Here is an 18,506-nt window from a genome sequence, read left to right as displayed (position 1 = left end):
AAAAAGGTACAGTTTTCCAACATTCTGTAGGTGTCAATCGATTTGACATTTGTTGGGTACATACAATATTACTTTTAAACAATATTAATTTTAAACAGTCTTTGTACTTCATTTGGTACGTTCAATATTAATTTTAAACAGTCTTAATTTTAAACAGTCCTCAGGTTGTGACATGTTGTTACATATTTGGCCCCAAGGTATGGTCTGTCTCCTTCTCCTAGGACTAATCTCAATTTTGACAGGTCATCCAATTCCTTGAAATCTGGGGTTGTTTGGCTTAGCTTGTTGAATAATATGTTTCTTGATGTGTTGAATTTTTCGCATTTTAGGAGGAAATGCATTTCTGTTTCAACCTCGCCGGCCAGACATTGATCGCATATTCTATTCTCTCTAGGCTGCCAGGATTTCTTGTATCTGCCTTTTTCAATTTCCAGTTGGTGGTCGCTTAGTCTGTACCTGGTGAGGGTCTGTCTCTGTTTTGTGTCTCTGATGGTCGTGAGGTAGTCTGCCAGTTTATATTCTCTTTTTAGGGCCCGGTAACATTTTAATCTGCTTTGGCTTTCGGTTATTTTGTTCCAATGTTCCAGGTAGGTTTCTTTGCATTGTTTAATGATTTGGTTCACTCGGATTGGTGTTTGGACGGCTGTGTTGGTCTGGGGCTGGTCAGGGTCCGGCTGAGTACTTAGTTTCAGTAGCAGCTGACTCAGGGGACTCTTTTCTGGGTTTAGCTCTTGGGTCTGAAAGGCTTTGAAATGAAGGGTGTCTGGGGAGCTAGATTTGAGGTGATTTAGGAAGTTTAGTGCTCGTTTTTGGATGTTTATTATCAGTGGGTATCTGCCTAGTTCGGCTCTGCATGCATTTGTTGGCGTTTTTCTTTGGGTGCGAAGGATGCTTCGGCAGAATTCTGCATGTAGGGCTTCTATTGTGTGTTTTTCCCATTTAGTGTAGCTTTGGTGATTTAGCGGGCCCCATACTTCACTACCGTACAGTGCAATGGGCAGGATTATGCTGTCAAATATTTTGAGCCAGATTTTGATTGGGATTTGGATGTTGTAGAATTTTCTTTTTATTGCATATAGGGCTCTTCGGGCTTTTTCTTTTAGTGCATTCACTGCTATGCTGAAGCTCCCTGATGCTGTAATAGTTAGACCAAGGTAGGTGTAGCTCATAGTGTGTCCTATAGTGGTATCACTGAGGGTAAACTGGTATTTGTTTTCCTGACATCTGGGCCTTTTTTGAAAAATCATGATGTTGGTTTTCTTTAGATTTACTGTTAGAGCCCAATTTTGGCAGTATTTGTCGAGTCGGTCTAGTTGTTGCTGTAATCCCTGTTCTGTGGGAGACAGCAGAACCAGGTCGTCCGCATAGAACAGGGATTTCACTTCTCCATCCAGGAGACGGAGACCTGGTGACTCGCTTTGCTCCAGCATGTCTGCTAATTCATTTATGTATATGTTGAACAGGGTCGGGCTCAAATTGCAGCCCTGCCGGACGCCTCTTCTCTGGGTGAAGAAATCGGTGCGTTTGTCTCCAATTTTGACCCCGCATTTGTTTTTCAGATACATTGATTTAATAAGGTCATAGACTTTGCCCCCTATTCCACACTGAAGAAGTTTATAATAGAGCCCTTCGTGCCATATAGAGTCAAAGGCTTTCTTGAAGTCGATGAAACAGGCGAATATTTTCCCATTTTTTGTTTGGTGTATATGTTTTTCAATGAGGGTGTGAAGGGTATAGATATGGTCGGCGGTGCGGTGTTTTGGAAGAAAGCCTATTTGGTTTTTTCTGAGGATATTATGTTTGTTAAGAAAATCAAGTAATCTACTATTTAGAATACTGCAGAATAACTTCCCTAGACAACTGTTGACACAGATGCCGCGGTAGTTATTTGGGTCTGATTTGTTTCCACTCCTGCTCCTACTTCTTATGTTCGTATAAATTCCCCTGATTCTGACTGCAAGGGACCTACGCTTGACTTCACCAATCTTTTTCTCTTCACATCACATATCTATAAAAGCTTTTACAGTCAGTTTTTATGTTCCCTGCAAGCTTACACTCATACTCTCCACCCGCAGAGGCCCTTCTCCAGGGCAGCCAGAGGATCTGTCGAGCTTTCTTGACGGATCGGAAATGCCGGTTTCCAGCGCACGCGCAGTGCATGCCTGAAACTGGCATTTCCAATGTCCCTACGGGTGAGTACACAGCGCGTACACACCCATAGGGACTGGAATTTCTGCACCAATGTCACAGTCCTTCAATCTGATTGATTAAGGAGATACACAGTTGCTTGCCCTGATCACCTGGGTCCCAGATGCCCAGCTCTCCTCGCTGCGACATTATCAGCTCGCACTTTCAGCGCAAAAAATTCAAAAACCTGAACGTGCAAGGGCAAGTCTAACTAGCAGCAGATACCATTAGATGCAGAATAGGTCAGAGAGGAGGAGAGTCAGGCAGAATTGGTGAGTTAGGGAATTCATGCTGTAATGGTCAACGGGTTCAGACAGAATCAGTGTAGTTAAAGATCAAGGATAAAAAGGGGTTGTTCCATTAGTGGGGGTGTATTACAGATTCCTTAACTGTGGGATGGAAATGGAAGTGGAAATCTGTAGTCCGGTCATGGAGATGAGGAGGAATAATGGAATGATTGTTCTGGGAGCAGGGGCGATATCCCCGGTGTCCTGGCCAATATTTATCCCTCAATCAACATCTACTAAAACAGATTATCTGCTCATTATCACATTGCTGTTTGTGGGAGCTTGCTGTGTGCAAATTGGCTGCCGCGTTTCCTACATTACAACAGTGACTACACTTCAAAAAGTATTTCATTGGCTGTAAAGCGCTTTGCAACATCCGGTGGTCGTGAACGACGCTATATAAATTACCTAAGAAAGGATATACTTGCCATCGAGGAAGTGCAGCGAAGGTTCACCAGACTGATTCCTGGGATGGCAGGACTGTCGTATGAGGAGAGATTGGGTCAAATAGGCCTGTATTCACTAGAGTTTAGAAGAATGAGAAGGGATCTCATTGAAATGTATAAAACTCTGACAGGGCTAGACAGACTGGATGCAGGGAGGATGTTTCCCCTGGCTAGGGGGTCTAGAACGAGGGTCACAGCCTCAGAATACAGGATAGGACATTTAGAACTGAGATGAGGAGAAATTTCTTCACTCGGAGGGTGGTGAACCTGTGGAATTCTCTACCACAGAAGGCTGTGGAGGCCAAGTCACTGAATATATTTAAGAAGATAGATTTCTAGACACACAAGGCATCAAGGGTTTTGGGGAGAGAGCAGGAATATGGTATTGAGATAGAGGATCAGCCATGATCATATTGAATGGCGGAGCAGGCTCGAAGGGCCAAATGGCCTACTCCTGCTCCTAGTTTTCTATGTTTCCAAGTCTTTTTTTGGGGGGAGATTTTAATGATTGGACAGAGGAGGAGGAAACGGATAAAAGGGAATAGAATTTCTAAATTGTGTGCTGGATTCTGACATCGAGCAGGTTGTTAGTCGGCCTACAGGGAGAGGTGATGTTGGACCTGGATTGAGTAATGACAGATCAGGTAGATGAGCTAAATGTGGGAGAGCTCCGGGGATCCCATTCTCCCCTCTCACCATCCCATCCCACTCCAGGGATCCCATTCTCCCCTCTCACCATCCCATCCCTCTCCAGGATCCCATTCTCCCCTCTCACCATCCCATCCCACTCCAGGATCCCATTCTCCCCTCTCACCATCCCATCCCTCTCCAGGATCCCATTCTCCCCTCTCCCCATCCCATCCCTCTCCAGGATCCCATTCTCTCCTCTCACCATCCCATCCCTCTCCAGGATCCCATTCTCCCCTCTCACCATCCCATCCCTCTCCAGGATCCCATTCTCCCCTCTCACCATCCTATCCCTATCCAGGGGTATCAATATCCCTTCTAATCACTACAGATTCTAGCCCATGGCCTGTAGATCCCTGGTTTATTTCTTTGTCTTTTTTTTCTAGAGATTGTGGATGTGTTAGGCACTCTCTAATCCTCAGGCTCTTTTCCCGTTTCTAATGATTCATGAAGTTGTCTCACTATCCTTTCGGTAAGTCCCCTCGTACCATGTCGATCTGGGCTTAGTGTCTGGTGTCCCTGTTATTTCCTCAGCCCATCGGTGATGCTCCAATCTCAAGTTTCTGATTGTACCTCCTCCTTCTCCATGTGCTGGGGAGAGTGTCAGTCTGCCCACGGTTCCCCTTGACCACAGAGACGAGCAGGTTTTTCAGGTTTGCTGTCCCTTGCTCAGTTGACGTTCGCTCTCTTGATAGCCCCACTATATCCTTTTTTACCTGCTAGCTGGGAATATATTGATGGAAATCTTTGTCATCTCCTGTAACATTTCTTGAACCTACCCGCTTTCTCTTTTAGCTGTCCCGACCAGTCTCTGACCCTCCTTTGCCTTGGTTTTCTGTTGGTGTCAGTACACTGTGCTTCCTGTTAAGTCTGTGAGTTGTTCAAGTAATTAATACTCAGACTTAATCAGTAACAATAAAACAGGTCTTTACTGGTTGGAGGTAGGGACCACACTGAATACAAGATTACTGCACAGTGCTTATATACCGGTGTGTTCACCCCCGGTATTACGTCTACAGCAGCCTGAGAAAGTAGTACATCTCTTAAGGTGGAACAGGCTTAAGCTCTCTTAAGGTGGAACAGGTTACATACACAACACTCCTCCCTTCTTAGCTTTATAGTCATCCCCCCCATTTAACATAACGTAATAACATATATACATATATAACTTCATGTTTAACGTAACATATCACAGATTCAGTCTCTGCGGAAAACAGTTCACAGATTCAATCTCTGTGGTGTAGTCGGTTCACGTTACTCATTCAATAGTCCTTTCATGGATTTAACAGCTTGAACTTCCGAACTGATTTGGCTCCGTTCGGAGGGACCACGTGTGTGATCTGGTAGAGGTGATAATGGTTCAGATGGGTCATCTTCTGTTTTTACTTTTCCTTTTCTGCTTCTTGGAGACTCTCTGGGCTCCATTGTCAGCTGCCACAGCTGCCAGCTGCATGCGCAGTTCCTCCTTCTCTTCCTCCTTTTTTCGTAGTAGAGCCACCTTCTCCCGATGTTCCGTAGACTTCCGGTGCTCCTCCATGATTTCTGTATGGTGGGAGTCGAAGTTACAAGTTGGGCAGGACAGGACATAGTAATATTCGGAGTCGTCCGACAGGTCAGCGAGAGGGTCGTCTATTTCCTCCATACCCAGCTGGACGTTAGCCAGCTCTTGTTCCAAATCCAGACATCTTTCCTGAAGAGACTTCTTCATGTGTACCTCTGCATCCAGCTTTTTCTGGGCTTTCAGCAAGTCGTTTACTAGTGACCTCATTTGTGATTTTAATACTTCAACTTCCTTTGGAGATTGATTGATCGGACTATGCAATCCCTCTACCGGAGCAGCTGTTTCAGCGGTCTGTTGTTCTACATTGACGTGAGTCAGCGTACTTTTGGCATCCAATGGCTGCTCTGTTGCAGTCGTTTCAGTCTGTGTCGTCACATCAGCCATCTCAATGACTTTTGAGAGCTCCGAACCCTTTTCCTTTGAAGATCGCAGCTCGTGTTCAAGTTTTTCCCATTTCAGAGTCTTGTCCCTCAGCATATGAAGGAGTTGGCTGACCGTTAACTCTTCTGACACCAGATTATGGCACGCACCTTCAGAACCTGAATCAGCTTTGATTCGTTCGGCCTCCTCGCGCAGATGGTTGGTGTGCTCCTGCTCCATTTTCTCCATCAGTTGCTTCTGTTGCCTTTCCAGATTCTCCCACTCTGTAACAAAGAACTTTTTTATTTCATTCATCTCTTGCTCAAAACGGCGAATCATTTGTTCTAATTGCTGTTGTAGTTTGAAATGGAGTTGAGTTCGAGCCCAGTGTCCCTCAAAAATGTGCATATCAGTAGACTTGACAGACTCAGAATTCTCTGTTAAACTATGTTGTTGTTGCTCAGTGGAATTCTGTGCTGAAACTTTGTCTTTTGCACATGGGTTGGTCTTACCATCATCAGTTCTAGAGTCTGGGCTGATTATCTGCACCGAGTTCTCACTCTTTATGACTTTTAGCGAATGCCAGTCCATATTTATGTTTCTAAACCACTCCCGGCCTAGTAGTGGTGGACCTCCCTCCGGTAGCACATATAAGTCCATTATTTGACTTCCTTCGCCCTTGTTGGCCACTGCAACCTTTATTGTCCCGATGGGGTACACTCTCTGCCCCGTGTAGGTTGTCAATATAATCTCCGTATCCTGTAGGGGAATATGTTGGAATAACCTTCTGTAATCTTTCTTATTCATGACCGACAATGCCGATCCAGTGTCCAATTCCATTTTTACTTGGACTCCTTCTATCTGAAGAGTAACCCAAATTGTCTGGAGGTCTGCACCCTTACCAACGTTGAGTACCCTTAAGCTAGCCAGTTCAATACTGCTTAAGCCAGCCAGTTCATTACTGCTAGCGTCTGAATCGGACTCCTGTTCGGCCACCTTGTGTACTTTTGCGTATTTTCCTTGCGGTGACTTCTTGTTGCTGGTCTTCTTCCCTGACCTGCATACTCTAGCTATATGTCCAAGCCTACCACAAGTTCTACATTCTTGGTTTTTAAACCAACACTGGTTCTGATCATGCGTTGTCTTTCCACAACGATAACATTTGCCAGAACTCACACCCAATTTGTGTGCACTGAGCTCCGGTGACCGTAGCTGCATTACTGCCGTGCCTCTCGCTGCGGCTTCGTGTGCTGCTGCCATAGTGACCGCCTTCTCAAGCGTCAGCACATTCTCCTCGAGCAGTCGCTTTTGTGTATCCTGTTTAAATAAACCACACACAAATTTGTCTCGTAGTGCATCTGTCAGTCCCGTTCCAAACTGGCAATATTTCGCTAATTTACGCAATTCCAGCAAATATTCAGCATTGCTTTCATGCTGTAGCTGCCTTCTGTCGTAAAATTTAAATCGTTCCGCTAGCATCAGCGGCGTGGGGTTTAGATGATCTTTCAGGACAGTAACAATCTCATCGAACGTCTTATCCGCCGGTTCATCTGGTGATAACAGGTGTTTCAATTGCCCGTATGTCTTCGCACCCATTAAATTTAATAATGTTAGTGCTTTATCAGCCTCACGAATTTTATTGGCCTTACAATAATTTTTAACTCGTTCAACATATATGGCCCAATCTTCGATGTCACTATCAAAGTTGCTAATATTCCCGTGTTTAGGCATTGTAGTACTTTATCAGATTTGCAATTTCTCAGATTTTTTTTTTTTTTACTGCTATCCAAGATGGCGGCTTCCCGCTCTTGCCGTCGTCCTCCGCCCACAAAATGGCGGTTTTCCCGCGCTTGGTGGTCTTCACCCGTCCCCCGACGCCGTCTTCCTTCAGCCCCGAGTGCGGCCCTTATCTCCGCCGCGATCGATGGCCTGCGCTTTTCACCGCGGCTCTCACGCCTTCAGTGTCTGCCGACGCTGCGCCTTTCAGCCCGAGTGCAGCCCTTATCAGGGATTGCGATCGATGGCCCTTCTACCTCCGACTTCCCCCAGCCCTGTCGCTGCTCGGCTTACCCACCACCGAGGTTGAAAAAGAAGCTGCAGGATGTCTTCTGTCCTCCAGTTTTCAGTCGCTGATGGAGGCTTCAGGGTCCTAATGCCTGTCGCTTCCAGTGGGGTGGTGAGATTTGAAACCTCTCTTCAACGTCCTGTCTGTGGACGAAGCCGCCGTGGAATAACTGCCGCAGGGTAAGAACCTGACTCGTCGCCAGTGTTAAGTCTGTGAGTTGTTCAAGTAATTAATACTCAGACTTAATCAGTAACAATAAAACAGGTCTTTACTGGTTGGAGGTAGGGACTACACTGAATACAAGATTACTGCACAGTGCTTATATACCGGTGTGTTCACCCCCGGTATTACGTCTACAGCAGCCTGAGAAAGTAGTACATCTCTTAAGGTGGAACAGGCTTAAGCTCTCTTAAGGTGGAACAGGTTACATACACAACACTTCCTGTGTGTCCTTAATCTACGTATCACTTGCGCACGTTGCTTTGTCCAAAATAGGCCTAACTTTAAACATCATGGGGTTGTGTCCGCTGTTCCCAGGGTGTCTGAGTCTGAGCTACTCTCCCACTTCCTGCTACTTACTAATATCAGGCCCTGGGTCAGGTTTCCAGTTTAACCCTGGTAATCTGAAGCCCATCCCTGCCTTCTTTCACTCCGAGTTCTTGGCCCAGCACACCTCCTGGCTGGGTGGTTCGTAGCAGACATCCACTGTTCGTTCCCCTCCCCTCTTTGTTTCTCTGCCCTATCCACATGCTGACACCTGATCTGCACCCTGACTGATTAAATCAACCTCTCTTTTGCATAAATGGGATTCCGGATTGTGAGAAATTCTCAATTGGCTCCTTGTTGCCACCCTCAGTCACATTCTGCAGCTATTGCCACCGACCGCTCCCCTATTGAGTTATCAGCAACTTGCAATCCCACTGAGAAAAACAACAAACCTTTATCGAGTTCTAGGGATTGCAGGATGGCCCCTTACTCTCGTTACTGGTAATCGATGGTACTGGTGAAGGTGATTTAACCTGCTTAGGTTGACGTATGAAGAGAGATTGGGTTGATTGGGCTTATACTTGCTGGAGTTTAGAAGAATGAGAGGGGATCTCATTGAAACTTATAAAATTCTAACAGGACTAGACAGACTAGATGCAGGAAGGATGTTCCCGATGGTCGGGGAGTCCAGAACCAGGGGTCACGGTCTAAGGGTAAGGGGTAAGCCATTTAGGACTGAGATGAGGAGGAATTTTTTCACCCAGAGAGTGGTGAACCTGTGCAATTCTCTGCTGCACAGGGCAGTTGAAGCCAATTCATTAAATATATTCAAGAAGGAGTTAGATATATTTCTTGAGGCTAAAGGGATCAAGGGACCATCGCAAACCGAAACAACCTCGATTGTGGAATAAATAAAAGCGGTAGGGAGGTAGTGCAACTCTGCCGAGCCTTAGGCCTGTACATAGTTAACGGTAGGTTCAGAGGGGACTCCTTAGGGAGACTCACATATTCCTCAACTCTTGGGTCTAGTGTGGTGGATTATACAATCACTGACCTGGACCCCTGCGATATCAACGCATTCACTGTCAGGCAGCAATCCCCCCTCTCAGACCATAACCAAATAAATGTGTACCTTAAACTTTCTGCCCAAACTACAGACACAAAAAAGGAACCCATTAAGCTACATAAAATAAACCAGACATACAGATGGGCCCCAGACAGTGGAGATAAATTCATCACAGCACTAAATTCACCTGATCTCACAAGTAAAATTTCAAAATTTAAAGAAAATCTATGAGATCACCAGAGATGGTGTAAACATGGCCATAGAGGATATAAATATGATCTTCCATGAGGCAGCTGTAAAAGCCGACCTCGTGAAACAGAAGAGGAAGAGTCACAAAAGACAAAATAAAAATAAGAAATGGTTTGACCACGAATGCAAAAATGCCAGAAAAGACCTGAGAAAAATATCAAACCAAAAGCATCGGCAACCAAACAATCCGGACCTACGTACTAGATACAATGAAACCCTCAAAAGATATAAACACACCATTAGGAACAAAACACAAAACTATACCCACAAAATACTCGAAGAAATTGAAAACTCCACCAATCCAAAACAATTCTGGGAAATGTGGAATAACCTGAGTACAACACAATTGCAAGCATTACCAATCCAAGATGGCGACATCTGGAGAACACATTTTGAAAACCTCTACAAAGACATCCCAATAAACGAAACAAACCCAAGTCAACATCAGGTCACAGAAAAACTCCACACATTAGAAGCAACAATTAAAGACAACCAAAACCCTCTAGACTCCCCAATCACATGGAAAGAACTGGCCACAAAAACAAAATCTCTCCACCTAAAGAAAGCCTGTGGCCCAGACAACATCAAAAATGAAATGCTCAAGTTCAGCAATATGGAGATGCAGGGTGCGGTACTCAAATTATTCAACATCATATTACGTTCAGGCTGTTTTCCCGATATCTGGTGCCAAGGACTAATCTCCCCCATATATAAAAGCGGAAACAAATCAGACCCAAATAACTACCGCGGCATCTGTGTCAACAGTTGTCTAGGGAAGTTATTCTGCAGTATTCTAAACAGTAGATTACTTGATTTTCTTAACAAACATAATATCCTCAGAAAAAACCAAATAGGCTTTCTTCCAAAACACCGCACCGCCGACCATATCTATACCCTTCACACCCTCATTGAAAAACATATACACCAAACAAAAAATGGGAAAATATTCGCCTGTTTCATCGACTTCAAGAAAGCCTTTGACTCTATATGGCACGAAGGGCTCTATTATAAACTTCTTCAGTGTGGAATAGGGGGCAAAGTCTATGACCTTATTAAATCAATGTATCTGAAAAACAAATGCGGGGTCAAAATTGGAGACAAACGCACCGATTTCTTCACCCAGAGAAGAGGCGTCCGACAGGGCTGCAATTTGAGCCCGACCCTGTTCAACATATACATAAATGAATTAGCAGACATGCTGGAGCAAAGCGAGTCACCAGGTCTCCGTCTCCTTGATGGAGAAGTGAAATCCCTGTTCTATGCGGACGACCTGGTTCTGCTGTCTCCCACAGAACAGGGATTACAGCAACAACTAGACCTACTCGACAAATACTGCCAAAATTGGGCTCTAACAGTAAATCTAAAGAAAACCAACATCATGATTTTTCAAAAAAGGCCCAGATGTCAGGAAAACAAATACCAATTTACCCTCAGTGATACCGCTATAGGACACACTATGAGCTACACCTACCTTGGTCTAACTATTACAGCATCAGGGAGCTTCAGCATAGCAGTGAATGCACTAAAAGAAAAAGCCCGAAGAGCCCTATATGCAATAAAAAGAAAATTCTACAACATCCAAATCCCAATCAAAATCTGGCTCAAAATATTTGACAGCATAATCCTGCCCATTGCACTGTACGGTAGTGAAGTATGGGGCCCGCTAAATCACCAAAGCTACACTAAATGGGAAAAACACACAATAGAAGCCCTACATGCAGAATTCTGCCGAAGCATCCTTCGCACCCAAAGAAAAACGCCAACAAATGCATGCAGAGCCGAACTAGGCAGATACCCACTGATAATAAACATCCAAAAACGAGCACTAAACTTCCTAAATCACCTCAAATCTAGCTCCCCAGACACCCTTCATTTCAAAGCCTTTCAGACCCAAGAGCTAAACCCAGAAAAGAGTCCCCTGAGTCAGCTGCTACTGAAACTAAGTACTCAGCCGGACCCTGACCAGCCCCAGACCAACACAGCCGTCCAAACACCAATCCGAGTGAACCAAATCATTAAACAATGCAAAGAAACCTACCTGGAACATTGGAACAAAGTAACCGAAAGCCAAAGCAGATTAGAATGTTACCGGGCCCTAAAAAGAGATTATAAACTGGCAGACTACCTCACGACCATCAGAGACACAAAACAGAGACAGACCCTCACCAGGTACAGACTAAGCGACCACCAACTGGAAATTGAAAAAGGCAGATACAAGAAATCCTGGCAGCCTAGAGAGAATAGAATATGCGATCAATGTCTGGCCGGCGAGGTTGAAACAGAAATGCATTTCCTCCTAAAATGCAAAAAATTTAACACATCAAGAAACATATTATTCAACAAGCTAAGCCAAACAACCCCAGATTTCAAGGAATTGGATGACCTGTCAAAATTGAGATTAGTCCTAGGAGAAGGAGACAGACCATACCTTGGGGCCAAATATGTAACAACATGTCACAACCTGAGGACTGTTTAAAAGTAAGACTGTTTAAAATTAATATTGTTAAAAGTAATATTGTATGTACCCAACAAATGTCAAATCGATTGACACCTACAGAATGTTGGAAAACTGTACCTTTTTGCTATGTAAGCTTTGGCAATATGGTTCTCTGTAAACTTTCATGCCAATAAAGCATTTGAATTGGAAATTGGAATTGGATATGGGGAGAAAGCAGGGACAGGGTACTGAATTTGGATGATCAGCCATGATTTCATTAAATGGCGGAACAGGCTTGAGGGGCTGAATGGCCTACTCCTGCTCCTATCTTCTATGTTTCTATGTTAGCTGATGTTGCATGCAACATTCGTCCAGCGAATGGCCTGAAATAGGAGTGGGTTAGATGGAGTCAGTCAGTGTTCACAGAAGGCGGTCTGAATATCACTGCAGGATTTCGTTTCTACTTTGAGGGAGCAGTTGATGTCTGGGATTGCACTGTAAGCTTTCCAAATGTTTTTCTGTTTAAATAGGTAGCAAAAATGAAAGACCCAAGTCAGAGCAATAATAATCCTAGCATCAACAGTGACGATGTGGTCCTAAATGGTCACTTGCACGATGAGGATAATCCTTTTGCGGAGTACATGTGGATGGAAAACGAAGAGGAATTCAATAGACAGGTGAGAGCTGTTTATAAATTCTTTATTCCTTTGTTACAGTTCAGGCTTTCACACATTGCTTTCTTGGCCCGACCGTTCCATAAATGGACGAGGCCCCTTATCCGCTAAAGTCGCTTTCTTTCTCTTTCTATTTTACAGAGGTAATTAATTGTGATTGTGTGTTAGAATCGACATGGGATTCTCGCTATGACTTAGTTCTGTCACATTGTGGAAATTTCATTCACACACCCAGATTGGTATATGCTAAACTAGACTTTAAAATACACGTAACTAAAGATATTGGGTATGTACTATACACAACCAGGATTTTACAATATCTTCATCTGGAATACCCACTGAGACAAGTATTCTCTCAGTTTTGTTTAATAGTCTTTTGCTGTATGGCTGCAGTCTTTTGTCTGAACATAAGCATGTATATAAACCCGAGGACGACATTTCCTGCAATTGTTATGTTCCTTCTCAACCTCTGTGCTGCCCTGCCTTTGACATGGTTGACCACACCATCCTCCTCCAACGCCTCTCCTCCGTCATCCAGTTGGGTGGGACTGCCCTCGCCTGGTTCCACTCTTGCCTAAGTTCTGACGAAGGGTCATCGACCTGAAACGTTAACTCTCTTTCTCTCTCCACAGATGCTGCCTGACCGGCTGAGTATTTCCAGCATTTTCTGTTTTTATTCCACTCTTGCCTATCCAGTTGTACCCAGAGAATCACCTGCAATGGCTTCTCTTCCCGCTCCCGCACCGCTATTTCTAGTGTCCCCCAAGGAATGATTCTTGGCTCCCTCCTATTTCCCATCTATATGCTGCCTCTCGGCAAAATAATCCGAAACCACATAGTGAGGTTCCACATGTACGCTGATGACACCCAGCTCTATCTCACCACCACTTCTCTCGACTCCTCCATTGTCTCTGATTTGTCACGCTGCTTGTTCAACATCCAGTTCTATAGACTCTGGAATAGTTCCCATGGATTGGAGGGTAGCTAATGTAACCCCACTATTTAAAAAATGTGGTAGAGAGAAAATGGGGAATTATAGACCGGTAAGCCTGACATCAGTAGTGGGGAAAATGCTAGAGTCCATTATAAAAGATGTAATAGCAGAGCACTTGGAAAACAGTGACAGGATCGGACAGTCAACATGGATTTACAAATCTGCTTGACTAATCTACTGGAATTTTTTGAGGATGTAACTGGTAGAATAGATAAGGGAGAACCAGTGGATGTGGTCATAGAGTCATAGAGTTTTACAGCACAGAAAGAGGCCCTTCGGCCCATCGTGTCTGCACCGCCCATCCATCCCTGTCCAGTCTAATCCCATTTTCCAGCATTTGGTCCATAGCCTTGTATGCAATGGCATTTCAAGTGCTCATCCAAATGCTTCTTGAATGTTGTGAGGGTTCCTGCCTCTACCACCCTTTCAGGCATTGAGTTCCACATTCCAACCACCCTCTGGGTGAAGAAGTTCCTCCTCAAATCCCCTCTAAATCTCCTGCCCCTTACCCTGAATCTATGCCCCCTTGTTATTGACCCCCCTACTAAGGGGAAAAGTTCCTCTTTATCTACCCTATCTATGCCCCTCATCATTTTGTACACCTCAATCAGGTCCCCCCTCAGCCTTCTTTGCTCCAAGGAAAACAACCCCAGCCTGTCCAGCCTCTCTTCATAGCTGAGGCGCTCCATCCCAGGTAACATCCTGGTGAATCTTCTCTGCACCCTCTCCAAAGCAATCACATCCTTCCTATAGTGAGGCGACCAGAACTGCACACAGTACTCCAGCTGTGGCCTCACCAGCGTTTTGTACAGCTCCATCATAACCTCCCTGCTCTTATATTCTATGCCTCGGCTAATGAAGGCAAGTATCCCATATGCCTTTTTAACCACCTTATCTACCTGTTCCGCTGCCTTCAGGGATCTATGTACATGTACACCAAGGTCCCTCTGTACTTCCTAGGGTCCTACCACTCATTGTGTATTCCCTTGCCTTATTTGTCCGTCCAAAATGCATCACCTCGCACTTTTCAGGGTTAAATTCCATTTGCCACTTTTCCGCCCATCTGACCAACCCGTTTATATCGTCCTGTAGCCTGAGGCTTTCCTCCTCACAATTTACCACCCCACCAATTTTCGTGTCATCTGCGAACTTACTGATCATACCTTTTACATTCTCATCCAAATCATTTATGTAGATCACAAACAACAAGGGACCCAGCACCGATCCCTGAGGTACCCCACTGGACACAGGCTTCCAGTCACAAAAGCAACCTTCGACCATCACCCTCTGCCTCCTGCCACTCAGCCAGTTTAGGATCCAATGCGCCAAGGCACCCTGGATCCCATGGGCTCTTACCTTCTTGACCAGTCTCCTATGCGGGACTTTGTCAAAAGCTTTACTGAAGTCCATGTAAACCACATCCACAGCATTTCCCTCATCCACCCCCCTAGTCACCCCCTCGAAAAATTCAATCAGATGGTGTATTTGGACTTTCAGAAGGCTTTCGATAAGGTCCCACATAAGAGATTAGCGTGTAAAGTTAAAGCACATGGGACTGGGGGTAAGCTACTGACTTGGATAGAGAACTGGTTGGCAGACAGGAAGCAAAGAGTTGGAATAAACGGGTCTTTTTCCGAGTGGCAGGCGGTGACTAGTGAGGTACAGCAGGAATCGGTGCTAGGACCCCAGCTATTCACTATATATTGATGATGATCTAGACGAGGGAAGTTTGCAGACAAGTTTGCAGACGACACAAAGCTGGGTGGGCGTGTGTGCTGTGCGGAGGATACAGAGAAACTCCACTTTGATTTGGACAGGTTGGGTGATTGGGTAGATGCAGTATACTGTGGATAAATGCGAGGTTATCCACTTTGGTGGCAAAAACAGGAAGACAGATTATTATCTGAACAGCAATAGATTGGGAAAAGGGGAAGTGCAACGAGACCTGGGTGTCCTTGTGCACCAGTCGCTGAAGGTAAGCATGCAGGTGCAGCAGGCGGTTAAGAAGGTAAATGGTATGTTGGTCGTCTTAGCGAGAGGATTCGAGTACAGGAGCAAGGATGTCTTGCTGCAGTTGTACAGGGCCTTGGTGAGATCACACCTTGAGTATTGTGTGCAGTTTTGGTCGCCTTATCTGAGGAAGGATGTTCTTGCCATGGAGGGAGTGCAGCGAAGATTCACCAGACTGATACCTGGGATGGCAGGAATGACTTATGAAGAGAGATTGGGTCGATTGGGCTTATACTCGCTGGAGTTTAGAAGAATGAGAGGGGATCTCATTGAAACTTATAAAATTCTAACAGGACTAGACAGACTAGATGCAGGAAGGATGTTCCCGATGGCGGGGGAGTCCAAAACCAGGGGTCACAGTCTAAGGATAAGGAGTAAGCCATTTAGGACAGAGATGAGGAGGAATTTCTTCACCCAGAGAGTGGTGACCTATGGAAATCTCTACCACAGAGGGTAGTTGAGGCCAACTTATTAAATATATTCAAAAAGGAGTTAGATATATTTCTTAAGGCTGAAGGGATATGGGGAGCAAACAGGGACAGGGTACTGAATTTGGATGATCAACCATGATCTCATTAAATTGCGGAACAGGCTCGAGGGGCAGAATGGCCTACTCCTGCTCCTATCTTCTATGAACAGAAATTTCTGCCTATTAAACATTGGGAAGACCAAGGCATTGTCTTCGGCCCCCGCTACAAACTCCGTTTCCTATCCACCGACTCCATCCCTCTCCCTGGCCACAGACTGAAGCTGAACCAGACTGTTTGCAGCCTTGGCGTCCTATTTAACCCTGAGCTGAGCTTCCGACCACATATCCGCTCCATCACCAAGACCGCCTCTGTAACGTCACATGACTCCACCCTTGCCTCAGCTCATCTGTTGCTGAAACCCTCAGCCGTGCTTTTGTTACTTGACTATTCCAATGCTCTCCTGGCCGGCCTCCCATTTTCCACCCTCCATAGGCTTGAGTTCATCCAAAACTCTGCTACCTGTGTCCTAACTCGCACTAAGTCCCGTTCACCCATCAACCCCCATGCTCGCTGACCTACATTGGCTGCCGGTCCAGCAGCGCTTCAATTTTAAAATTGTCATCCTTGTTTTCAAATCCCTCCACGGCCTCGCCCCACCCTACCTCTAATCTCCTCCAGCGCTGCAGCCCTCCAAGATCTCTGCGCTCCTCCAATTCTGGCCTGTTATGCATCCCCAATTTTCTTCGCCCCCACCTATTGGCAGCCGCACCTTCAGCTGTTTGGACACTAAGCTCTGGAATTCCCTCCGAAACCCCCTCCATCCCGATATCGCTCTCCTTTAAGATGTTGCTTAAAACCACCCTCTTTGACCAAGCTTTTGGTTACCTATCCTAACATCAGCTTTGGCTCGGTGTCAGCTTTTGTCTGATTACGCACCTGTCAAGCATCTTGGGACGTTTTACTATGTTAAAGGCGCTATATAAATGCAAGTTGTTCCTGTCAGATACCAACTGGCAACATTGTGTATTGTCACAAATCTTGCATGGGGCTTATAATTTCCTGTCTGTAAACCTTACTTATGCTCATGCATTCGTGCCAACATTAAGAAGCATTTGGATGTGCACTTGAAATGCCATAGCATACAAGGCTACGGGCCAAATGCTGGAATATGGGATTAGATTAGACAGGGCTTGATGGCCGGCGCGGACACGATGGGCCGAAGGGCCTCTATCCGTGCTGTATTACTCTATGACTCTGATTTCAGCTGCTCTATCAACAGGCTGTGACTCTACGGAGGCAGCTTCTGAAGTCTCCCAATTCCATTGTCATCTTGGATTTAAAAAGCTTCTATTAATCAACGTCATAGGCAACTTACTATTTCGTCTAGACAAAACTCCAAACGCAGCTATCTGTCAACCATGATGAGATGCACCACTTCACCCACTGCTGAGGATAACTCATCACCTTCAAAGAGGATTACCTAATTAGTAACTAGCGGCAGGCAGTTGATCCCTTCCCAAATACAGGGCTCATTCTGACCCAATCAATCACTGAATGCTTGGAACAAACCCTTTTCATAAACCCCTGACTAGGCACTGCTGATCATTTCATACTGTATTTATGGTACATGGGGCATGCGCTTCATTTGAAAGCTCATTGTAAGTATCTGTTACTCCTGTTTGTGACTCTGTGGTGGTTATTCTCAATGCTAAAGGTGTGTGACACACAGCAAGGTTAGAGTATATTGCTAGGAGATTGCACTAGTCGGCCACTGGATTCCCCTAACTCGCTTAAAATGCCTTCTGATTTTTTTTTTTTCAACCACCACAGTAACTGAAATTTCTAATGCCCTAAATAAGGGTTTCATCAAAATTAAAAAAAAATACATATTTCACAATAACTGGATTAAATTTTTCCATTGAATTGCTGTTTGTATTTTTTAATGCTTTCTGAACATTTTTGCTTGAAGGCCTCAGTCTCTCTCAAGTGATATTCTAATACTTTAGCCCAGAGCTATGACTAAGTTCCCAGAAGGCATAGCACCATTCACTCAGCTGTACTGATGGGATATTTTTCTCTGCTTCCTAGCACTTTCTGCCCTGTAGCTTTTCTTCAAATAATTTTGATAAAAGAGGATAAATATCGTGAACTTTACTGAGGTAAAACTTGCACTGAGCGTCCTTTTTAAATTGTGAGCAAAGAACAACAGTGTTCTGATTATACACATCTTGTAGATCTTACTTTGTGTTCTATAAACTTTAAGAAGTGTATTAAACTGAGGGCTGAGATGGAGAGTGGGGAGTGTGTGAGAAGGAGATGGGATGGAGAGAAAGTGAGAGACAGACTGTATCTTTTAATGTTATTTCAATTTTGAAAATAAAAAGCAGTTGAATTTTAAAGCTAATTCATTATCTTCACCTCTTTTGTTGGTAGAAAAGGTCTGTGCTATTTGCATACACCTGTAATGGAGAGGATGGATGGATAGATAGATAGTTAGATGGAAAGGCAGTGTTTTGTCCTCATTCTA

General features: G+C 44.8%; 1 protein-coding gene across 4 annotated transcripts in view; it reads left to right on the top strand.

Moving 5' to 3' along the window:
• The window catches only part of LOC147113748 (polyadenylate-binding protein-interacting protein 2-like), a 96,894-nt gene that overhangs the window by 33,240 nt on the left and 45,148 nt on the right, over positions 1-18,506 (top strand). For 3 of the 4 annotated variants that reach the window (XM_085995058.1, XM_085995057.1, XM_085995059.1), the window contains exon 2: positions 12,362-12,508. In XM_085995058.1, coding sequence (XP_085851184.1) covers positions 12,362-12,508 — 147 coding nt within the window. Of the gene's footprint in view, positions 1-415; positions 460-12,361; positions 12,509-18,506 lie in introns of those variants that run through there. The other variant, XM_085995060.1, reaches the window with a different exon arrangement.

Source organism: Somniosus microcephalus, chromosome 8 (genome assembly GCF_052327205.1).
Source record: "Somniosus microcephalus isolate GS21.2 chromosome 8, FLI_Smic_1.0, whole genome shotgun sequence".
NCBI lineage: Eukaryota > Metazoa > Chordata > Chondrichthyes > Squaliformes > Somniosidae > Somniosus > Somniosus microcephalus.
Note: the sequence above shows the minus strand (reverse complement) of the source record. Positions and strands in the feature narration are given on the sequence as shown.